The sequence below is a fragment of the Sceloporus occidentalis genome, unplaced genomic scaffold (genome assembly GCF_023333645.1).
Source record: "Sceloporus occidentalis isolate IW3139 unplaced genomic scaffold, rSceOcc1.0.p SCAF_172, whole genome shotgun sequence".
NCBI classification, from domain to species: domain Eukaryota; kingdom Metazoa; phylum Chordata; class Lepidosauria; order Squamata; family Phrynosomatidae; genus Sceloporus; species Sceloporus occidentalis.
This window is the reverse complement of record NW_028317152.1, coordinates 78,113-103,294: the sequence shown is the minus strand read 5'-3', so window position 1 is coordinate 103,294 and position 25,182 is coordinate 78,113. Positions and strand designations below refer to the sequence as shown.

Genomic DNA, 25,182 nt, shown 5'->3' with positions numbered 1-25,182 from the left:
CACACACACATTTTACTTCATGAATTTGTAGCTCCTGGTATATGCCACTGTCACACAACACAACCCTATATGTGTTCAATAACATCTCCTGAGTACAATGATACCACCCATGCATGGGTTTGTCTTGATGTTTTGAGGCAAAAGGGCCACATTTGGGGCTTGTGCATTTTTTAATTTTGAACTTTGACATTTGGTGATCCTGTGCCCATGCCCTATTTGGTACATCTTTGAGCCCGACCAATTCAGTGTGGCCAATAAAACCATATATTTTTTAAACCAGACACGACAGGGTATTTCAAATGCTGGTATTTTAACTATTTCCATGCACTTATTCTACCACCAGCCTTTGTCAAAGTTAGAAGTAGAATTTTTTGTGTGTATGTTTCCCCATTCACATTGTACTTTAGGTATGAAGTTACAGGTCCTGGTCACTGTCACACAACACCCCAATATGTATTCAGCAACATGAGTACATCAATACCACCCTTGCATGGGTTTGTCAGGTTGTTTGGGGGCTGAAAGCCACATTTGGGACATGTGCATTTTTCAAATTGAAAATTAGACATGTGGTCATCCTTACCCCGGTGTTAGTTGGGACATTGTTGAACCCGGCCAATTCAATTTACCCCATAAAATCATACGCCCATGGGCATTTAACGCGCCAGTATTTTAGCTCTTTCCATGCGAGAAATGTTAAGATAAAGCGCTCATTTTAGGACTTGCTCATAAAAATATTTTTATATATATGTATTTATTTATTTTTTTGGCCTTTTTTCTGGAAGGTTCTCGTGATGGTGACACAGGAGACATCAGTGGAAAATAGTTTTTACATGTAACCTTTTTTTTTATTTTTATTTTTTTACTATTTTTATATTGGTTTTTTCATTTATTTTACTAATTACAAAGTGATTACAAAGCTGGGCTCCAATGACTTGCATGGTTGAATGCAGTACCTGTATTCAACCTGCAAGTGGAGCCAGATTCTCAGGAGGGTCTGTTTTTTTTTTTGTTTTTTTTAAGGACGTCGCCATCTTGCGGGTGGCAAAATCACTCACAGTGGCGGTTGTGACCACTCTCTGGAGCGGTCACAGCGCGTCCTGGGGTGGGAGTTCAGTGTGGGAGTTCGGCGTGCCATGGGGAGGAGCCAGACATGGCCCCTGATGCTGATTTCGGTGTTGCTGAATGCCTCGACATCGAGGCATTACAGCAACACCGTTTTTTCTGCTGTCACCACTGGGGGTTCAAATCGATCTCGTGCTTAGGGTTATTTTCGTGCTGGAAAGTCCAAGAGTGTCCCATGCAAAGCTTTCGTGCGGAAGATTGCAAAGTGTCTGCCGGTATTTTTGGATAACATGCTGCATTCATTTTGCCATCTTTTTCCACAAGATTCCCTGTGCCTTTAGAGCTAACACACACCCACAAAACATTAGTGTGCCCCACCACCATGCTTCAAAGTGGGAATGGTCTTCTTTTCACTATAGGCCTAGTTGACCCTAAAGCTCTATTTTGGTCTTGTCACTCCAATTTACAGTGTGCAAGAAGCTGTAAGGTATGTCAAACTGTTGTGGGGCATTTGCTTTTTGTGGCATTGTTGCAGTAAAGGCTTCTTTCTGGTAATTCTACCATGCAGCTCATTTTTGTTCATGTATTGATGTGCTCCTTAAAAAAAACCCACACCTTTTTCCAGAGCAGCCTGTGTTTTTTTCTTTGTATCCCAAATAATTCTTCTTCGACAGTTGTAGCTCTAATCTTTCTTGGTCTACCTGACCTTTAATCATCTTCCATCTTTTTAACCACTTACAGGTACGGGCTTGCAATGCAATGTGATGTGATAACGACAAAGCCCGTACATGTATGGCGTCAACAATAGAAAAATGAATTCGTTCACAGACCCTCTTGAGAACTCTCGAGCAGGTACTGCAAGGTCAATGTAGCCCAGCTCACTAATCAATGTGATTAGTAAAAAAAAAAAAAAAAAGTTTAAAAAAAATTTAAAAATATGGTAAGATGTAAAAATTCCCCACGTTTTTTATGAGCAAGTCCTACAATTCACGCTAGATCGTCACAAAAACGATGGTAGAATTATTGCATGGAAATGGTTAAAATACCAGCATTTTAAATACCTTGGGGTGTCTAGTTTTTAAAAATATATGGTTTGATGGGGTAAATTGCATTGGCCGGCTTCAGATACCTGAAATAGCACATGGGGCAAAATGACCAGCTTTGGGGAAAAAATGGTTTTGAAATAGCAAAACGCTACTGGTACTTATTGCCCCATAACGTGCAGAAAAAGGCAAAAACAAAACAAAACAAAAAAAAACATTGGGTATTTCTAAACTCAGGACAAATAGTAGAATCTATTAAGCAGGTTTTTTCATTATTTTTTGCAGATGAGTAAAAGATATATTTTTTTTAAAGTGAGAACAAAAAATCACCATATTTTATCATTTTTTATAGTAAATCAGATATGATAAAATATAAATATATAAAGAAAGCCCTGTTTTTCCTGAAAAAAACCCCCAATATATAATATGTGTGGGAGCACGAAAAAAAAAGAAGAAAACCACAGCTAAACAGCAACAATGAAAAGTGTTAAAAGAGCCATTGTCCCAAAATGTACTACGAGTAAGAAACAGTCTTGTCATTAAGGGGATAAAGTTCTATTACCTTGTTATGCAGGTCTTTTGACAGTTCTTTTCTGTTCCCTACGGCTCAGTATCTAGTCTTCCCATTGCATCCACATGAGCGCTATCAAATTCATTTTCAATTTATACAAAGGCACTAATTGCAATTTAAAAAGCCACAGGTGTGGGAAATGAACTGCCATTTTAACCTGGGTGTGTCAACTTGTTTGTCTGTAACAAGGCCAGACATTCAAGGGTATGTAAACTAGTACTTGGGTATGATCACTAGCCTTAAATAAAAAAAATTATTTTGCATGACCGGTCATATTTTCCAAATCAATGCCAACATTTCACAATTTCTGCCAAGGTATGAAAACTTTTAAGCACAGCTGTACCATTCATCTGTGGAATATTTCATTTTTTCTGTAGTTACTACTCACAGTGAGAATACCTTAGTTAAAGCATCATAAACATATAATTTTACTAGCCTCTATACCCCCTATTTTTATCTTAAAGGTATGATAATGGTCCATTGGACCATTTCTGGTGTAGAGTTTGAAATGCAGTCTTATCACAACCAATGGAATGTTCACGCTTAAGAGAGCATCCCATTGGCTTGCCATAACAATAAAAAAAATGTTATACCAGAACTGCACTTTAAAAAATATCACACATTGTTTCATGTAATATGAAGTAGTAGGTCTGTAATTCATGTAGCAGAGGATGCAAGACTATGCACATGAAGTTAGAAATATAAGCTGGTCAACTCTTACCTCGAGAGTCATCGGCACATTCTGTTTGCGGACATTATGATTGTGTTGGTCAGTGTTCAGCATTATGACAGCATAGGCTAAAGCAAAGCAGGCATCACTATTTGCAAAGGGAGTTCCGTTAGCTTTCTGCAACAGAAAACAAGTAGTAGATAAAAAGTAAATGCCATACAACATACTGTAAAAAGATGTGCAGCTCTGATGTTTCCCTAAGCTAAGGTTGAAAATGTATCAAAAAAATAAAAAGACCACACTTTTTTGCCAGGTTAATTTTCCTTCCCTGTACTTACTCTCCAATGCTCTGTGAACGCCTCAAGTAACCTATGAATCACTGGTGCTTCCCCTGGCAGACGGAAAGCTTCAAGGTAAAGTCTCAGACCTTCATCAATTCTTAAGCCTTGGAAACCAAATGTTCTGAATATTTGTGAGAGAATGAACAATTGAATACAGTTACACAGATATTTCACCTCATAATAAAAAAAAACCATTTGATATTAGATACACTACTATAACTTGGAAGCAACTTGTAACATATTTTCTAAATTGTCACTTTTTTGGTTGCTGTTTCCTTATCTATGCACAAGCTTTATTAAGCTCCCAACGCACTTTACTAGGTGCTGAGTTTAGGACTGAACCCAAGCAATGCCTTGTAGTAGAAATAGCACTCCAGGGGTTTTTGGTACCTCAAGTCCCGGAGCAATTTTGCCATTTTTGCTGTATGTCGGTTCAGCAATTATTCTCTTTTCCTGTGAATATTGTACCCGTGTAAATTATATATTGTGTTTTTCAAGGAGAGATAGAGCTTTCTTTTGATACCATAGTTAGATAATCAGCTGAAAATTTAGGATGAGAAATTTAGTAAAAACTAGCGAAAACTTGAAAAAAAAACCCACCTAATTTTATAAATTTTCCAAGTTTATCAATTCAGGTGTCCTGATTTCAGAAATACCTAATTTATGTAGATCCATACTTTCCCAGCACTATACGGAACATACTATAAGGTGTACATTATTCGTAGAATTTTTATGCTTACGTCTTAACGAGTTTGGTGGTTGTGAACGGGGGCAGGAGGGTTATACTGTTTAGATGTTGTGTTAGGGCAATGGGATGCAAGAGTTTTTTTGTTTATTATTTTTATCTTTTTTTTTATATATATATATATATATATATATATATATATATATCTATATCTTTTTTTTTAAATGGTTAGAGGTTATTGATGCCAGTGATGTCACATTAACATCACTTAGCTCGCTTTATTTTTTTTAATTATTGTATTATTTTAGTGATTGATTAGGGATTTAAAAAAAAATTTTTTTTTCTTCATTTTGTATTTCAGCATGGGAGAAGAGTGAGAAACATGGTTTCTCACTCTCCTCCATGCGATCCCTCTCCAACGATCACACTGTGATCTCTATGCAAGTCCCCATCAGACCTGCATAGAGATCACAGTTTCTGTGCCTCATTGGAGCGATCGGATATCTCTGCAGGGGATATCCTGTCCTCTGATGACCTTCCGGGTGATGGCAGCACGACGCGACCCGGAAGGGAATGCACAATCTGTGTTTAAAATTGTAGCTGTTATATGAGATCAGGCAGAAGGAAGCCAGAGATGTTGGCTTCTGCTGTCAGGGGGGAGTCCAGGCTGTCAAACGACAAAACGACTGTCAAACGATATGTGTCCCTGTCGCTGCAAGAAGGGCAGGATGTACTGGGACCTCCATAGGGGATTCTTGGGATGCGTTTTTTGGACGTACTGGTACATTCATAGGGGACTGAAGGGGTTAAGGTTGGGGACAAGGAGAAGCAATTCATATTAAAATATATCTTCCTTTAAGTAAATATCCAACTGGATACACATAAGCATACAAGGATCAACATTCCATTGCAACACATTTTAAGGAAAGGAAGGTCAGTTAATTAATAAAAATGTTCTGGGCAAGGTATTACATTTAACAGAAAACAAAACTAACTCCTTCAGACCTATGGCTTTCATTATATATCCCTGACCTCTCATATCGGCTCCTTCTGCTGTTACAGTGCACAAGTAGCATGTTTTCAATAAAAATTAATGCAGGACAGTCAGATAGACTGTCTCCCTCTCCACACACACTACAGAAGTCAATATACTCACCCTACAAAGCTTTCAAGTAATTCCAAGTTCTTGCGGTCGCTCACAAACTCGCCAATCATCTTCTTGTCCAGTCTTGGGTTTTCCCTAAGCCATTGGGCAACCTCTTTGTTGTCCATGGGAGTTGCCAAAAGATTTTTCTCTTGGAGGAACTGTATCCCATTCTTTGGTTTCAGGTTGAACTGCTCTGTTCCAGTTATCAGCAGCTAAATAGAGCATGCACAATAATCAGCTGATGCTGCTAACCATCTATAATAACTATTGAGCAGTGAAGGTTCATAAAAGTACTAGGATAGAAGTAGTAGTATTTGATGATAGTTTACATTCTACAGATAAAAAAGAGGCACACCCACCTTTTTCTTGTTCTTTATGTCATTCAATTCTTGCACACTAGGAAGTGTGGATAAGAATCGCTGAGGTTTCCTTACAGGATTCTTTTCAACTAAGCATCACAAAGGAAAATGGAAGTGAAAATAAATGCAAACACTAAATACTGTTGTTTTCTGAAGAAACCTAGACAAAGTTTCTTAATTAAATATGATATTTTATTCTTTCAATATTTGCATGGGAAGGGAAGAGTAATATTATATATATATATATATATATATATATATATATATATATATATATATATATATATATATATATATATATAATCTCACAAAAGTGAGTACACCTCTCACATTTTTGTAAATATTTTCTTGTGACAACAATGGAGAAATGACTGATCTGCTACAATGTAAAGTAGTGAGTGTACAGCCTGTATAACAGTGTAAATTTGCTGTCCCCTCAAAATAACACAGCCATATTTCATTTTAACCTCCTAAAACTATATATTTCTTAAATTTAGACAGCTCAGGGAATCTAGTTAGGGGCATATTGGCCTGTTCCAAGCAGCTGATTACGCACCGACGCCTTCCAAATTTAGTCTAATCAGACTATTTAGTTTAATAAGATTACTTGTAAGTGACAAGTGTAGGTCACTGAAATTGATCAGGGAGACCGATCACTAATCAGTGACTTAAAATGTCACTGACAAGTGATCAGTTAATTATGTATTTTTTTTATTAATAATTTGGGTTTTTTTCATAATTACCCTAGATGACCCCTCTCTTTGGAGGGCAGGTTCATCCAGGGGCTGCCATAATGATCAGATCAGGAGTGATCTGATCATCATCAGCCCACTTTGATTGGTTCTGCAGCAGTTACTACAAAAATTATTTTTTTATAATTTTTTTAAATTCTTTTTTACTTTTAACTCTTTCAATGCTGTTGCTCCATTGAAGCACAGCATTGACTGATATTTAGTCCCCAGAAGCTTGTAGGAGTGATCAGAAGGCTTGTGGGGGCTCTCTTTTGCTGTTGCTGGTCTGCCTGGTCTTTCCAGGCAGACCACAGCAGTAGAGCCCCGTACAAGACGGGTATTAACCCCTGAAATGCGGCATTGAAGGGGTTAACGCTGCACTGACGCTCTTGTGGAACGATCAGGCAGCAGGGAAATGTTGTGTGAGGACCCAATCAACAAACAACCCCCTTCCCTGAAGCTGCCTGTGAGAGCTGAAAACACGATTTCCGGTTTGCTGGCAATTGCATTTTGAGCCTACAGAATCCCTCCTTGTTAGTGATCAAAGGCTTGTGGGCAGGCTCTGGGTGGCTCTGCTGGTTTGCCCAGACACCTGGGCAGACAGCAGCAGCGCCCCTGCGATCACTACGATTGTTGCAACATGGGGGCATTTTTTGGGGATGACGTATCTGCAGGTACCATGTAACCATGGCGTACCAGGTACGTCCTGCTCTCGAAGGGGTTAACATCTAAACGTTGGCAACAAAAGTGAGTACACCCCTAAGTGGAAATGTCCAAATTGGGCCCAAAGTGTAAATATTTTGTGTGGCCACCATTATTTTCCATCATTGCCTTAACCCTCTTGGGCATGGAGTTCACCAGAGCTTCATAGTTTGCCACTGGAGACCTCTTCCACTCCTCCATGACGACATCACAGAGCTGGTGGATGTTAGAAACCTTGTGCTCCCCCGGCTTCCATGTGAGGATGCCCCACAGATGCTCAATAGGATTTAGTTCTGCAGACATGCTTGGCCAGTCCATTACCTTTACCCTCAGCTTCTTTAGCAAGGCAGTGGTCGTCTTTGAGGTGTGTTTGGGGTCGTTATGTTGGAATACTGCCCTGCGGCCCAGTCTCCGAAGAGAGGGGATCATGCTCTGCTTCAGTATGTCACAGTACATGTTGGCATTCATGGTTCCCTCAATGAACTGTAGCTCCCCAGTGCCAGCAGCACTCACGCAGGCCCAGACCATGACACTCCCACCACCATGCTTGACTGTAGGCAAGACACACTTGTCTTTGTACTCCTTACCTGGTTGGCGCCACACACGCTTGACACCATCTGAACCAAATACGTTTATCTTGGTCTCAACGGACCACAGGACACGGTTTTCAGTAATCCATGTCCTTTGTCTGCTTGTCTTTAGCAAACCGTTTGCGAGCATTCTTCTGCATCATCTTTAGAAGAGGCTTCCTTCTGGGACAACCTCTTCAGCAATGCTAGCAGCACTCATACGTGTTTTTCTTAAAGACAACCGCGATATGACGCCGAGCATGTGCACTCAACTTCTTTGGTTGACCATGGCAAGGCCTGTTCTGAGTTGAACCTGTGAAACAGCTGTATGGTCTTGCCCACAGTTTCAGGGTCTTGAAAATATTCTTTTTTCCTGATCCTCAGAGAGTTCTTTGCCATGAGGTGCCATGTTGAACTTCCAGTCACCAGTATGAGAGTGTGTGAGAGCAATAACACCAAATTTAACACAACTGCTCCCCATTCACACCTAAGACCTTGTAACACTAACGAGTCACATGACATCTGGGAGGGGAAATGGCTTATTGGGCCTAATTTGGACATTTCCACTTAGGGGTGTACTCACTTTAGTTGCCAATGTTATACAGGCTGTACACTCACTACTTTACATTGTAGCAGAGTGTCATTTCTTCAGTGTTGTCACATGAAAAGATATAAAAATATGTACAAAAAATGTGAGGGGTGTACTCACTTTTGTAAGATACTGTATGTATCTGTATGTATGTATGTATGTATGTATGTATGTATATACATATACACACACATTAAGAGGACCTCTTAATTACTGAATCAGGTGATTCAATGAGACCCTTTGCCACAGGTGTATAACATGAAACACCTAGTCATACAGCCTGCGTTTACAAACATTTGTGAAAGAAATGGGTCGCTCCGAAGTGATCAGTGAATTCAAGTGTGGTATTGTGACAGAATTCCACCTTTGCAATAAGCTAGTTTGTGAAATTTCATCCCTGCTAGATATTCCACGGACAACTGTAAATGGTATTATCAGAAAGCACTTGATTGTTTATATTTTTTTATTGTATTATTTTAGAGATTTTTTTTTATTGTTAAGTTTTTCAGCGTAAACATGGTTTCTCACTCTCCTTCCTGCGATCCCCCGATTACACTGTGATCTCCATGCAAGTCTCCATAGACTTGCATTGGGGACTACAGTGTCCATCATCAGCGCATAGGAGGAGCAATCAGATATCCCAGCAAGGTCCAGACAATCCCTGCAGGGGATATCCTGTTCTGCAAAGACCTTCTGGGTGATGTCAGAACTGACGAGATCAGGCATCATCAATCATGATAACTGTTTATAGGCAAATATAAAACAAGGTAATTAAACGGGGGGAATAACTCAACAGATCAAAGTCTTGTACTGGACCAAGACACATAGTTAAAAGTCACAATGATTTTAATTTTAGTGGTGATTATATATTAATGTTTATTTAAATATGAACTGGGCCATAAGAAACTAAAAGCTACAAAATAACTGCACGCATAATACAGGGTGACATTAGTGTTTACATGATAGCACTGTTAGCATCACCTTCTCTTATTTACAATTTGCTGCATTTACAGTATATTATATACATCACCACCTAGTAAGGCATGATGGAAAACATTTGTTTAGAAAACATATGCCACCTCCTTCACCAACATCTTCTGCATCCTCTGCTTCAAGGTTCATTTTGTTTGCCATTATATGACCGCTTGTGGGAGGTCGCACTCCAGGGGACTCTACATGAACATTTGGATCTTTGACTTCAGTGGAGCAGTTGATGCCTTAATGACAGATAAACTAGTCAGTATCAGCAAATGTCAACATACAATAAGCTTTACAAGAATATTTAAACCAATAAAAATTGGTACAGCTTGGGTATCATTTTTTAGCACATTACAAGGAACATAAGCAATATTTATAAAGTAAAGTATCATCATATTATAGTATGGCAAAGCAGGCATTTGGCTTACTACTTCCAGATTCTTTAGTTTCTTCTGAGATGTCCACAGTGCTTTTCCCAATCTCCTTCATATCCTGTTGGGCAGTGTTGCTGAGGATTTTAGCCTGGCAGTGCCCCTCTATGCTATCAATGACAGTAAGTAAAGCTTCTAGGGAGAGCAAATGGGTTGTATACAGCTGTCCTGACACAGGAAAGGCATTCTGGTGATAAGAAAAAACACATTTGGACGATGGTCAGACAGCACCTTAATTGCACGAGCAGGGTTAAAATGTGGCAAACAATGGCTTGAGAAAAACCTTATGGGTTGAAACGTCGCCACTCGTGTGAAAATAAAACTGCACGTTGACCCTAAAATGTGCACAGATACATTAACATTGTTTAAAATAATATCCTTTCCTTCCATACTTTTGGTCATATAGTGTATATATATATATATATATATACATACATACATACATACATACATACACACACACACATAACCATACAAAAAAATTACAGACAAAGTCATGATTCCCTTCAGAATTAAGAGGTGAAACAATCTGCATTCAACTGTAATTATAGGCCAAATGAAACACGTTAACTACAAGAAAAGAAAAAAATGCAGATGAAAGTCGTACTATAAAATGTGGCCAATAGTTAAAGTCTGGTATATTCCTTTTAGCCTTTTTTAGACTGCCCAGATATATACCATAATAATAATAATACTAATAATACTAATATTGTTTTCAATAATACCCTTCCCTTCCATTTATAGTCCCTTTGTTAATAATAGTCTCCTTAGAGTAATAACTTATGAATTATGTTTATAAACCTTGGACAGCAGCTTTGTGAGATCCTCAAAGAGATTGGAGCAATAGAAATCACAGTCAAAATTAATATAGAGCTCTGTTACAAAGCTGGGAATTCGCCACAATTGTACAATTGCATCCAGTGCAATTTCTTTCATCTCGTATGGCATTTTGGGGTTTTCTATAGTAATTATATCCATTAGCTTCTTTATGTACATCTGTAAGATAGAGAAACAAATGAATACACTTGTACTGGATCAAGGACACAAATCAATAATCAGAAATTCTGTAAAGTCCACAAAAATTACTGACAGAAGGCTACACTTTGTTTCAGTGCAATTTATGGAACATAATCAAATGCTACTATAACTTATTTTTATGCTGAGGCCTATAATTATCTCACTATAGCCAGCACTACACAGAGAGCTATAAAATATAAAAGATAATATTTGGCAACCAAACCAGGTAGCTGGAATGTTTGAAGAGGCTGCAGTTACTACAATGGCCGAGTCTACCCAAACATATATGAGCAATCATGTAGTACTATGAATTTATGACAGCTGTTACTACTGATGGTACAAGTTAACACATGATTTATATACATAGTTAAAAACATCGAACAGCAATTAAATAAAGGCTTACTTCCAGCTGAAACTTTAAATGTTCCCTCATACTCTCGAAAAGAAGAAAACATGCTCGTAAGGAGGCCACATACAAATTTAGTCGTTCCACGCTCAGTAACTGGAGATAACATACAAAAGTATAGTACAGTTAAGACACTGAAGAAAACGTTTTAATGAAAATGCTACATACACATTGTTTTTAATATTTGCCCTGCAACCATTTTACGTACAGTCCTAATGTGACACCTGTGTGCAAGTCATATTATGACAACCATCAGACAATTCCTACAATGTATATCACCGTATTTGCTCGATTATAAGACTAGGTTTTTTCCAGAGCAAATGCTCATCTTATAATCAGACCTCAAATAGGTCTGACTGTGAGACTAAGATCCAGGTCCCCCGCAGCGCTGCAGGGGACCTGGATCCTCCAACCCCCCCCCCAACTTACCGGTGCTTCTGACTCCCGGTGTGTAGCCAGGGCAGCGTGTAGACGTCTACGAGATTCGCATAGAGAACTTCTGCTGCAGCCGGAAGGAGGTGCAGTTAGCAGCGGGGGTTGTCTGCATCCATCGCGCAGACCTTCCCCAGCTGTCAGGGATCAGAGTTCCCCGCACCGGTGCGCTGAACTCTGATCTCTGACAGTCGGAGGGTGTATGCGCGATGGACGCAGACAACCCCCGCTGCTAACCGCACCTCCTTCCGGCTGCAGCGGAAATTGCCTACGCGTATCGCGTAGACGTCTACCTGCTGCCCGGACAATGTCTTAAATGGGGGCATAAGGCATTTCTGCAGGCAGAGGACTCTATGAAATGCCTTTTAACCCCCTTAATGCCACTCTGCCTCCAGAAATGCCTTTTAACCCTCTATAAGCCACTCTGCCTCCTGAAATGACTTATACCTCCCTATATGCCACTCTGCCCCATAATATGCCTTTTAACCCTCTAAATGCCAGAGTGGCATATAGGGGTATAAGGCATTTCTGGAGGCAGAGTGGCACATAGGGGGTCAAAAGGCATATCATGGGGGACAGTGGCATATAGGGGGTATAAGGCATTTCTGGGGCAGAGTGGCAAGCCTGGGGGAGGATATACATAACTGGGGGGGCAGGTTGGAAAATAAAAGGAAATAAAAACAAAATATTTTTCATAGCTTTAATTAAAAAAATAGTTTACATGAATTAACATTTACTGGTAAAACTTTTTTCCTATAGGGTCGTCTTATATTCGGGCTTTTTCTCCTAAATTAATATTCGTATTTTGGGGGGTCGTCTTATAATCAAGCAAATATGGTATATAAATATATTACGAGTGGAATTTACATCAAAACATGGATTCTAGTGCCATCACGTCTCATTGTTAATTTCTGGTAAGCTCACCTGGAGAATTATTTTTCTCTATAAAATACATATCTAAGGGTAAATAGGCTGTTGCAACCCCAAAATGTATTATGTAATCATGTTACTATGAAACCTTGCAGTAAGAAACTCAGATTCACCTGGAATAAGTGCCGACAAAGCTCATCTTTCACAAGTCCCAGAAGTGAGACATAATTTGAAATGGGTGCAGACTCCAGAGCTACTGTGATAAGCTGCAGCCCCATGTGTATCATCACTTCAGAATTATGTCTGTCATGGGGGTTGGTTAAAGAAATTAGAAAACGGAACAGCTCACGAATGCAAGGTAATCCATACGGAACCAAGATTGTTCCTACAGTAGACGGAAGAAAGTATCAAAAAGAGTTCTCAGATTAGCTGACATGTTAGGAATGATAACCACTATGTAACAATATACCGGTAGTGGATTGAAGCATCAACAAATCATACCCACAATACACTATTCAACATTTAACATCTAAGGGCGTGCACACAATGCCCTGGATGAAACACGGGTAAAAGTACTGAGCTGTGAATCTAATAGCAGTTTGATGAGGATACAGTAAACATTTTCTACACTTTAAAAGCAGACCTGATCACATTTTTGTTTATGCTTACCCCCCCCCCCCCCAAATTACATCATCTGACACAGAGATGGTCACAAAGTATACAAAGATGACAACACTAAAATCACATCTTTAGAATGTGGAGTATCTCCTTATTAAAGTATTTACTAAATGCAACATAACACTGGGAGAGAATACCATGCCAAACCTAATATTAAATCTACAGCTGTAGATTGAAGTACCAAAATTACTTGCTTTCTTGATTCCCATTGCCTCACCTTCTTTTTGTGAAGACTGAGTAAACCTCACACCCCGGGGATTTACGTAATCCATATCATGAACTGAGGCAGTGTCAGACTGATCAGCCATTGACATGTTATCTTCAACAACTTCAGGGATTGATTCCACTGAGGCAAATTGAGTCTTCTGTTCCATGACCTCTTCATGCTGGCAAAAGTTAATAAAAACTAAAGTCACCAAATACTGGCCTTGATCACAAACTTATATTTATATACAAGTAAAACTGCAAAACAAATGTGTTTTTTAAAAATCTATTCATACAGAATGTCTCACCATGTTTGCACATTGTTTCAAAGAAAAGCCCAATTGGTGCTGAAACAATATTTGCGTTTATGTGGGTACACACAAGATGGAACAGAGAAAGATGGAAAGTTAAATAATTAAAATTACTCCTGTCCTTAAAGGGTTATAGGTGCTGTTTCACAAAACATGAAATGAACTTGCCAGTATGGGAGGCTGTCTGAGCGTATCAGAGAGTAGGATACGGGTCCCCTGCACCGCTGCGGGGGATCTGTATCCTAACCCCGCTGCCTGCCCGGCACCCGGGACTGCAAGTGCGGCCTATATTCGGGCCAATACGGTATATAAAAAAGATAAGTTTTTTTTTAAAAAAAAACAAAAACCTTACATCCCATTGCCCTAGCACAACATCTACCCAGTTTAACCCTCCTGCCCCCATTCACAACCCCCAAACCCATTAAGCCATAAGCATAAAAATTCTACAAACATTATAGTATGTTCCCTGTAAGTGCTGGGAAAGTATGGAAAATCTATATAAAGTAGGTATTTCTGAAATCAGGACAACTGAATTGATAAACTTGGAGGGGATTTTCCATCACTTTACCTAATTTTGTGAGGATTCAGAGAAAAAAAAAAAAATTAGGTGTTTTTTTCAAATTTTTGCTAGTTTTTACTAAATTTCTCATTCTAAATTTTCAGCTAATCATCCAACTATGGTATCAAAAGAAAGCTCTTTCTCTCCCTGAAAAAACAATAAATAGTTTACATGGGTACACTATTCACAGAAAAAGAGAATAATCGCTGAACTGACATAGCGCAAAAATGGCAAAATTGCTCCGGGACTTGAGGTAACAAAAACCTCTGGGATTGAAGGGGTTAACCCCTCCGTGACAAAGGCTGAATTTATTTATTGTACCCTTCATGAGCGCTGCTCATGTTTAGCTGTAATTTTCTTCTTTTCCCGTTTACTGAACCCACACAAGTTATATATTGTTTTTTTCAGGACAAGAAGGGCTTTCTTTAGATGACTTTTTCTAACTTTTACTTGAAAAACATTTTACTCATCTATAAAACGTAATGAAAAAACCGACTATTTGTCGTGAGTTTAGAAATACCCAATGTTTTTATGTTGTTTTTGCTTTTTTTCTGCATGTTATGGGGCAATAAGTACAGGTAGTGTTTTGCTATTTCAAAACCATTTTTTCCCAAATCTGGTAATTCCCAGATGTGCTATTTTGGGTATCTTTGAAGCCGGCCAATGCAATTTACCCCATCAAATCATTCATTTAAGAAAACTAGACACCCCAGGGCATTTCAAATGCTGGTATTTTAACTCTTTGCATGAACGCATTTTACCACCATTTTTTGTGTGTATTTTCCCCCACACACCTACTTTAGGTATGAATTTACAGCTCTGGTATATATCGCTGTCACACGACACCCCAATATGTGTTCAACATCTCCTGAGTGCAGTGATACCCCACATGAATGGGTTTGTCAGGTTTTTGGGGGCTAAAAGGCCACATTTGGGACGTGTGCATTTTTCAAATTGGAAATTAGACATGTGGTCATCCTTCCCCCTGTGTTAATTGGTACATTGTTGAACCCGGCCAATTCAATTTGCCCCATCAAACCATACATTTTTTTTAAAGTAGACACCCTATGGGCATTAACCATGCCAGCATTTTAACTCTTTCCATGCGAGAATTGTTTTAAGCTAAAGCACTAATTTTAGGACTTGCACAAAATATATATATGTATTTTTTTATTTTTTTTTTACATTTTTTTTTTGAGCTTGAAGGTTCCCCTGATGGTGACATCAGTGGGAAACATTACATTTTTACCTGAGAATTTCCTTTCCTTGTTACTTCCTGGTAGCATAGGAGATAGCTCCACCTATCCCAATAGGGCAGGAAAGATTTAAACCCCCAGAACCTCCCCCTTACCCACAGTGAATACAAAAGACCAAATACGGTAAACAAAAAAGCCTTTATTTAGGGAGGGCAACAAAAATTGCTACCGGGAATTAACAAGGAAAAGAAATTCTCAGGTAAGCATTTAATGTTTCCCTTGTTACTCTCGGTAGCATAGGAGATATAAAAAAAAAAAGACACTTAGGGAGGCTAAGACACAACGGACTCCAAGACTCTTCTACCGAATCTGGCATCGTCCAGACAGGTGGATTGCAGGCGGTAATGTTTGATAAAGGTATGAGCATTCTTCCATACCGCGGCTTTGCAAATTCGTTCAATAGGCACTCCAGAAGACTCGGCCCAAGATGTCGCGATCGCCCGAGTGGAATGAGCCTTGAGACCAGAGGGAGGTTCTTTACCGGCCGATTCGTAGGCATGAGAAATAGCGGAAATCAGCCATCTAGCTATAGAGGATCTCAAAACTCCAGATCGGAAAGGACAATATCCTGATGATAATTGAAAGGTGACATGACTTTTGGAAGAAAATCCGGAGGAGTACTGAGAACTACTCTATTGTCAAAAAACTGGAGGTGAAGTTTTAAAATAGATAGACTGGATCTCGGCTGTTCTTCTAGGTGATGTTAAAGCCACCAGTAGGACCACCTTCCAGGTGAGAATCTTGATCGGAATATCCTTGAGAGGCTCGAAGGGAGGAGAAGTAAGGCTGGATAGGACAAAATTCAAGTCCCAGGAGGACATCAGCGGCCTCCTGAATGGATGAATTCCAGCGACAGCCTTCATAAAACGGGATATCCAAGGGTGTGTGGCTAACTGTTTGGGCGACAGGGAGCTGAGGGCTGCCACATGGACCTTCAGGGTGGCTGGAGACAGACCTTTATGGAAATCTAGGACGTCGCTGATAGAGACGACAGGACCCTGGAGCTGTCTGGTAGAACACCATAAGGAGAAGAACTTGTGGATCTTATCATACTGGAGATTGGTAACTTGTTTCTGGCTCTTCATAAAGGTTTCAGCTACTTCTTTAGAGAGACCTGCCTGAATCAAAGTCTACCTTTCAGGAGCCGTGATGATACTGAAACAAGGGGGATTTGGGTGGAGGACAGGCCCCTGATGGAGCAGGTCTGGTTTGTTCTCCAACCTTAGTGGGCTCTCTATGGACAGACAGATCAACTTCGGGAACCAAATCCTTTTGGGCCAGTCGGGAGCTATTAGAATCACCCACCTGTCCCTCTTGATTTTCAGGAAAACTCTGGCGAAGAGGAAGAAAGATATAACCCAGATCGACGGCCCAAACCCGAGAAAAGGCATCCAGAGCTAAAGGATGGCCTGCTGCTGACAGGGAATAAAAACGAGGGAGTTTCTTGTTGGCTGTTGTAGCCATGAGGTCGATCTCTGGAATTCCCCAGATCTTCGTGATCTGTTGAAACGTCTCATAGCTCAGGCGCCACTCTCCTTGAAGAACAGAAGTTCTGCTTAGGAAATCTGCAGTGATGTTCTCCTTCCCATGGATGAACATGACTGAAAGGTGAGAAAGATGAAATTCGGCCCACTTCCCGATCTTCAGAAGACTTCCCAACTGAAGACTTCTCGTGCCTCCTTGTTTATCCTGGAAAGCCACTACCGTGCGATTGTCCGACAGAATTCTTACTGCTTTTCCTCGCAGCCTGGACTGCCATGAGAGGAGTGCTTTCCAAATTGCCAGAAGTTCCAGCGTATTGATATGAAGATGGCACTCGTGGTTGGACCAAAAACCTTGACGGAATTCTTTGTCCATCGTTGCTCCCCAACCGGATACACTGGCGTCTGTGGAAACGACTGTCCAAGTGGGCTCGGTCCAGACCAGACCTGAACCCAGCCTTTTTCGCCTGAACCCACCATCTGAGGGAATAACGAATGCTGGGAGGAAGAGAGACCTTCCTTGAGTGCCGGAATGGATCGATCCCATGAAACACTGTAGAGGACGAAAATGCAGAAGGGCCCATGCCGTGGCAGGCCTTGTAGACACCATCAGTCCAAGAAGGCGCATGAGAAGCATCAGATTGGAAAGACGTCTGGAAAGAATCAAGCGGGTAAGGCTGATAATATTCTGAATTTTGTCCACCGGCAGAAAAATCTTTTCACATGTAGGGTCCAGGATAAACCCCAGGAAGGGATTATTCTGGTGGGAAGCAGATGGGACTTTTTGAAAATTGACAATCCATCCCAAATCCTGAAGCATGGAAACAGTCCTGTGGATCTGTTGAGAAAGAAGCTCTGGAGAACCTGCTGCCAGAAGCCAGACGTCTAGGTACGGGATTACCTTGATTCCTTCTTTCCTTAGGAAAGCCACGACCTCTGATAGTAGTTTCATCAAAATTCTCGGTGCTGAAGTGAGACCAAAAAGAAGGGCTTGGAACTGGAAGTGACGAGTCCCTAATGTAGACGGGATGGCCGCCCAAAGGAACCTCTGAGAATCTTGCCTGATATGATTCCATCCTGAACTTCCTGTAATCCTGCAACAGGTCCAGAAGCGCCTTTCTCCTGGAAGGATCCGCAGGAGGTGCAGACATCATAAAACGCTCTGGGGGAGTGCTACCAAGCTCTAGACTGTACCCTCTGGAAATGATCCCCAGGGTCCAAGCATCTGAACAAACAAGAGTCCACAGGTGGAAAACATTTTTCAGCCTGCCCCCTACCGCACAGCTTCTGGCGTCATGGTCTCTTTGTGGCTCCATCTTCAAATTTAGATGAGGAGGGACTGCCTCTACCACAGACGGGTCGAAATCTAAACCATAAGGTCTGTCACAAAACTGAGCCTGGGGACCTTTTTTGACCTTTGGAAGACTTGAACGGATTCGGACGGATACGTGGTAGGGGTTTACGTTTAGGCAAGAAGTACTTACCCCCAGTAGCCTTTTCCAATAAAGTTTCCAGTTCCTTCTCAAACAGATCTTTCCCAGAAAAGGGGATCCTGCACAAATGTTGCTTGGAAGCTGAGTCTGCTGACCAGGCTTTGAGCCATAGAGCCCTTCTAGACACAACTGACAAGGCAGAGGCCCTAGCAGCCATGCGTACGGATTCCATAGCTGAGTCACATAAAAAATCAGCAGCGCTTTTGCCACATCTGAGATGCCACGGAGAATATCCTCTTCTCCTGCACCGCCTAGGATATCATCTTCAATTTGTTGAAGTCACAAGCGCATAGCCCTAGCTACTGAGGCTGCTGCAATGCCTGGTTTAAAGATAGCTGCTAAGGCTTCAAAAGATCTCTTAGCTGCCCCTTCTGCCTGTCCATGGGATCTGAAAAATGAGAGGAATCTTCTAAAGGAATAGCATCAATTTTGGGGGCTGAACAGAGTTCAGGGAAAAAGGAAGAGTCTGGAAACCCTTTTAGAGGTGGTTAGCCCTCTTTCCGGAGCCTTCCACTGGTCAGTGATTATGGACTTTAAGGTTTCATAAACAGGAAAAAACCTTAGGTCTCTTTAAAGAGCCATGAAAAAAACAGTATGGTTTACCTTTCGGCTGCTCTTCTTCCAGATCTAGAGCGGCCCTTACTGCATTAACCAGCTTGTTCACTTCTTCTGCTGGAAAAAAAAAAGGATTCTTCCGATAGCTCCCCATCCTCCAGGGATTCCGGATCCTCCATATGCCATTCCTTTTCAGAACCTGAAGAGTAAGGATCCTGACCTGAGGACCGTAACCCAGGCAGAGAGTTACGGCCCACAGTTTTAGGCTGAGGTAAATAATCTAAAACCGAAGATTTAATCTGCTGAAAGGTGGACTGGAGTTCAGCCTTCATCCATTCCTTGAATTCTGGCTTTGAAGCAGGATGAGCAGACAAAGCCTTGCGTCAGACAAAGCCTTGCAATTTTTACAGGCAAAATGTTTCGTCTTGGACGTAGCCTTCCTAGGAGCTGTTGATTCTTCAGGGAGGTCTGCCTTATCTAGAGACATCCTAATAATGAAGGATAGGAGACAGTTAAAAACAAATAAAAAACAAAACAGACAAACTCCCATAGACTCATAACCTACTTGGGTTAAGAGGCAGAAAAACACCAGAACAGAAAATCTCAGGATGCCAGGACTCTTCATCAGAATTAAACTGCTAGCTAAGAGCAGTACAAGCCAATAAATAGAAAAACCTTACCAAACAGCAGGAAAAAAGGTCCAGAAACCTTCTCTGACCCGAGAGCTGCCCCTTCCTGACCTCAGACGCCTCCTGGCAGGAGGAATGCCTCAACGTCGAAGCACTAACGCAACACCGTTTAGGTGCAGAAAGCGAACGCAGATCGCTTTCTGCACCCGTTTTAAGTCATGATGGTCAAGGCAAGTCAATTGTCGTAATTGCCCGGGCTGCCAATTGTCATTAAGGGGTTAATGTCTAAACCTTGGCAACAAAAGTGAGTACACCCCTAAGTGGAGATGTCCAAATTTGGCCCAATTAGCCATTTCCCCTCCCCGGTGTCATGTGACTTGTTAGTGTTACAAGGTCTTAGGTATGAATAGGGAGCAGGTATGTTAAATTGGGTATTATCACTCTCACACACTCTTACTGGTCACTGGAAGTTCAACATGGCACCGCATGGCAAAGAACTCTCTGAGGATCTGAAAAAAAGAATTGTTGCTCTGCATAAAGATGGCCAAACCTATACGAAAATTGCAAAGACCCTGAAACTGAGCTGCAGCACGGTGGGCTTCTGTTGACAGAGGGGAGCCCAGGCTGTTAAACAACAGCCTGATCGCCCGCGCAAGGTCATCTTTATGCAGAGCAACAATTCAAGTGTTTGTATGGTCCACACGGCAGGAGCACGAATCGAATCAGTACAAAAATAGAAAGGCAGGGAGGTGAGATATAAATGCGCATTTAATATTTAAAAACGGTGCAGCATGCTTACATTTAAAAAAACAATCTGTAGCGTGTCTGAGTCTCTCCTTTCCAAGTCGCTCGCCGTGGACGGTACAAACACTCGAAGAAGGGATTCGGAGAGGGCGTCCTAAAACAACTTGTTCGGCGGGAACGGAGCTGAAACTCCTTTGCGATATATCTCAACAAGTCAGAGCAAACTTATTGCTCATCTCCATGTGAGTGAAACAGCATATAGAGGATACACTTGATTCACACATATTTGCGGAAAGCACTATGATTTTTTGTTTCTTTTGTGTTTCCATATATTGATACATGATTTTGACACAACGAACGGAGACTGGGAAATCAATATAAGTATTATTTTTCATTTATTCATATTTCACATTATGTTGATGTAATAAGTAATTTATTGTCACTCTTACAATTATAGGCGCAACACTTTATTATATCTTGTATGTGTGTGTGTGTATAAGGGCAGTGTATGTGTGTGTGTGTGTAAAGGCAGTGCATGTGTATATGTGTGTTTATGGGCAGGTGTGTGTAAGGATCCTGGGAGGGAGGCTAACATTAGCCTTTTTTCATTTAAAAAAATCTCTGCTGAAGTGGACTACTCTTCCAATGACGCTCAGCCAGCATTATGGTGGACACCCCCGGTCTGACAGGAAAGGTGCTCGCCGAGATCAGTGAGCAGTTTCCTGTCAGACTGGGTAAATAAATAGAAGCTCCATTACCCACGGTCCTGCTGAAGCCACACTACAAGGTAAGGGGAGGGGCTTGTGGGGGTGGAGCCAGGGGGCGGCAAAATTATGTTTTGCCTAGGGTGGCAAAAATCCTTGCACCAGCCCTGCATACACATGCGCTTCCACAAATATATGCATACACAAACAAATTGTCACTTTATTTCTATGGTCAGATAGGATAAGATAATAAAAGTTGAAGTTAAAAAAACTAAATGTTTAATTATCCCAGACCTATAGCACAGCTAAAACAAAGGGAAAATAATTATCTGAAGAAGAAGAAAAAATAAGTTCTGGGTTTTGCAAATCAAGTACTTTCAATGGCTACTCAACTGACAGACGCAACTATAGGGAGACATAACACTGAGGTTTCTGCAAGCTTATGTGTAACGTTAGGCTCTGATTTGTGCTCTTTGCTACTGAGCATTGCCAGAGGCGTATCTACTGAAAATAGCACCTATGGCAAGCACTAAAATTGCGCCCCGTCCAAATATCTAAAACCCATTTATTAGCCTCTGCTGCCCATATATATATATATAAAAATATTAGTCCAAGGATTACAATTGCACACCAACCTCGGTGCCAAGTAGCTGCAGCAATGATTCATATAGATTCCAATAATAGTTACCGGCACTCCTGGGACTTCTATAAATGATTACACGACACTCCGATATTCAGACAAGAATATCGGAGTGTCGTGTAATCATTTATAGAAGTCCCAGGAGTGCCGGTAAATATTATTGGAATATATATATATATATATATAAATATTAGACCCTGCTGCCGATAGCAGGTATAGATCAACACACAATCCCAGATCAATTGAAATTCACTTGTGATCTCAGCACTGAAGGTATGTATCAAATAAACAGAATCAGACATACAAACCCTGTATTTGCAGGTATACAATAATAATATATGAAACGTAGCATCGCAGGTATAGATAAATACATGGAAACAGCATTGCAGGTATTAATCAACTGAACAAGACATACAAACCCTGTATTTGCAGGTATGCATAAATAATGTATGGAAGCATAGCATAGCAGATATGGATCTACAGAATAACACAAAAACCCAGCTTTGCAGATATAGATCAATTGGAATTCACATAAAAACACGGCATTAAAAAGGTATATTTAAAACCCCCTTAATTACAGGCATAAATCAGAAAATGGACAAATTAAATAAATTGTGAATAATAATGTAATGTGAAAATTTTGACCTGACCTTGCTGGTGGCAGCAGCAAAGAAGAGGAAGAGGAGTGACAGTTGGGACATTATATATGTTATGCTGGTCATTCATTGGCTATATTTCTTTGTTGTTTTGAGTTTTCTTTGCTGCTGTTGGTGGTACAGTAAAGAAGGTTTATGCAAATTATGAAGCCTCCTGTCTTGTGGTAAAATCACAGGTTGCACACCCCAATCACTCACCAATTCACACTTTAATTCAGACAACTCATCCACACATTAACTCATGCTCCCCCTCATTCAGACAATTCATCCACACATTAACTCATGTTCTCCCTCATTCAGACAATTCATCCACACATTAACTCATGTTTCACTAGTCAGACCACACATGGAATACTGTGTACAGTACTGGGCACCAGTGTACAAGAAAGATATAGTGGAGCTGGAGAGGGTTCAAAGACGTGCAACCAGAGTAATAAGGGGAATGGGAGGACTACAGTACCCAGAAAGATTATCAGAATTGGGGTTATTTAGTTTGGAAAAAAGACGGCTTAGGGGGGACTTAATAACTATGTATAAATATATAAGGGGGCAGTACAGAGATCACTCCCAGGACCTATTTATACTCAGGACTGTATCTATAACAAGGGGACATCCTCTACGGCTGGAGGAAAGAAGGTTTCTACACCAGCACAGACGGGGGTTCTTTACAGTAAGAGCGGTGAGATTATGGAACTCTCTGCCAGAGGAAGTGGTGATGGTAAACTCAATAAAAGAGTTCAAAAGGAGTCTGGACGTGTTTCTTGAAAGCAATAATATTACAAGTTATGGATATTAGATTAATAGGGACAGAACGTTGATCCAGGGATTTATTCTGATTGCCATATTTGGAGTCGGGAAGGAATTTTCCCCCTGGTATGGGGCAATTGGCATCTGCTTCATAAGGGTTTTTTGCCTTCCTCTGGATCAACACAGTAGGGACACAATATGTATATAGGTTGAACTTGATGGACTTTGGTCTTTTTTCAACCTTATGAACTATGTTATGAACTATGTTACTATGTTCTCCCTCATTCAGACAACTCATGCTCTCCCTCATTCAGACAATTCATCCACACATTAACTCATGCTCTCCCTCATTCACTCAATGCATCCACACATTAATTCACTGTCATATTACGGCGCTCAGCACGAAATGCCGCACTGGGACGTAGGTAGAGGCCTCGTTGAGGAGAACGAGGGGCGCCGAGCGGTAGTTCTCTCACCTTGAGGTCCAGCGACGGGAGCACAAGGCTTCCGTCTTCCTGCACTGCTGCAGTGCCCGCTGCTTCACTGCTGAGCGCCGTAATATGACGTCATATTTCGGCGCTCAGCAGTGAAGCAGCGGGCACCAGGGAGCGGCTTTTAAACGCCCCTCTCCTCCACATCAAAAAAAAAAAAAGACGGCGTTTGAAAGCCGCTCACTGGCACGAGCCATAGGTGCCATACCCTAGATACGCTTCTGAGTATTGCTATTGCTAAGCCAGCAAAGCAGTAAGCACATTTCCTTTGGGTCTCTAGAGAACAGACATTATACTAAAATCTTAATATACGGTACTTACTCTGCTTTCATTTAAGTCATTTGACATAGGAGAGAAAATTACGACATGGTCTATACTGAACAATGCCACTGATAACAACTCAGCATGCGCATACCTTATGACCGTCCTGTCTCTGGTGCTCTGAGACATATACATCTCCTATTGATTGCAGAGGAGACACTGGGGTAATTGAGTGATCCAATTCTGAGAGGTCTTCCTTGGACGTAGCCTGTGATAACAATTCTAAACCACTGTCAGTGGTGGGGCTGACCACAGAAGATGCAATTTCTGAACTTCCTACTGAGCTAGGCATGGTAGCATCTGGAGATGAAGGTTCAATAAAAGGAAAGCCGCCTAAGGAGAAAAAAGTGCATCTGTCATTCTAGAACCTTGTTGATATAGAAAACACTTTGCTATCTTATATATATATATATATATTATATATATACCGTATTGGCCCGAATATAGGCCGCACTTTTCCCCCCCCCACTTTAAATCTTTAAAGTGGGGGTGCGGCCTATATTCGGGGTCTAGTGCCCGACGCCCGGGACATGCAGTTCCGGGCGCCGGGCAGGCAGCAGAGTTAGGATACAGATCCCCCGCAGCTGTGCAGGGGACCCGCATCCTACTCTCTGATATGCTCAGAGAGCCTCCCCTGCCGGCACTTTCCACTGGGGGAGTGCCGGCACGGGAGATTGTCTAAGCGCATCGTGCAGACGTTTACCGGCTGCGACGATGAGCGTGAACGACCTCTGCTGCTGGCACGTCTGCTCGGTGTGCTTTAACAATCTCCCTTGCCGGGAATTCCCACGGGGGGGGGGGAGTCCCGGTAAGGGAGATTGTTAAAGCACACCGAGCAGACATGCCAGCAGCAGAGGTCGTTCACGCTCATCGTCGCAGCCGGTAAACGCCTGCACGATGCGCTTAGACAATCTCCCGTGCCGGCAGTAGGTGTCCCCTGCCGGCCCCGCAAGACACACGGGAGTCTTCTTTGGTAAGTCGTGGGGGGGGGCACATCTTGGGGGCAGAGTGGCAGCGTATCTCGGGGGGGGGGCAGAGTGGCAGCGTATCTCGGGGGGGAGGGCAGAGTGGCAGCGTATCTCGGGGGGGAGGGCAGAGTGGCAGTATATA

At 41.4% G+C, this 25,182-nt stretch overlaps 1 protein-coding gene across 1 annotated transcript in view; it reads right to left on the bottom strand.

Annotated features, from left to right (window-relative positions):
- Positions 1–25,182, bottom strand: part of LOC149279305 (Golgi-specific brefeldin A-resistance guanine nucleotide exchange factor 1-like) — a 168,495-nt gene that overhangs the window by 87,906 nt on the left and 55,407 nt on the right. The window contains exons 8-19 of the mRNA XM_089501339.1: positions 24,167–24,405; positions 19,189–19,420; positions 16,833–18,058; positions 13,499–13,667; positions 12,777–12,988; positions 11,299–11,397; positions 10,680–10,874; positions 9,876–10,065; positions 5,879–5,967; positions 5,529–5,731; positions 3,685–3,808; positions 3,398–3,523 (exon numbers count right to left, since the gene is read on the bottom strand). Of these exons, the coding sequence (XP_089357465.1) occupies positions 3,398–3,523; positions 3,685–3,808; positions 5,529–5,731; positions 5,879–5,967; positions 9,876–10,065; positions 10,680–10,874; positions 11,299–11,397; positions 12,777–12,988; positions 13,499–13,667; positions 16,833–18,058; positions 19,189–19,420; positions 24,167–24,405 (3,104 nt within the window). The remainder of the gene's footprint in view (positions 1–3,397; positions 3,524–3,684; positions 3,809–5,528; positions 5,732–5,878; positions 5,968–9,875; positions 10,066–10,679; positions 10,875–11,298; positions 11,398–12,776; positions 12,989–13,498; positions 13,668–16,832; positions 18,059–19,188; positions 19,421–24,166; positions 24,406–25,182) is intronic.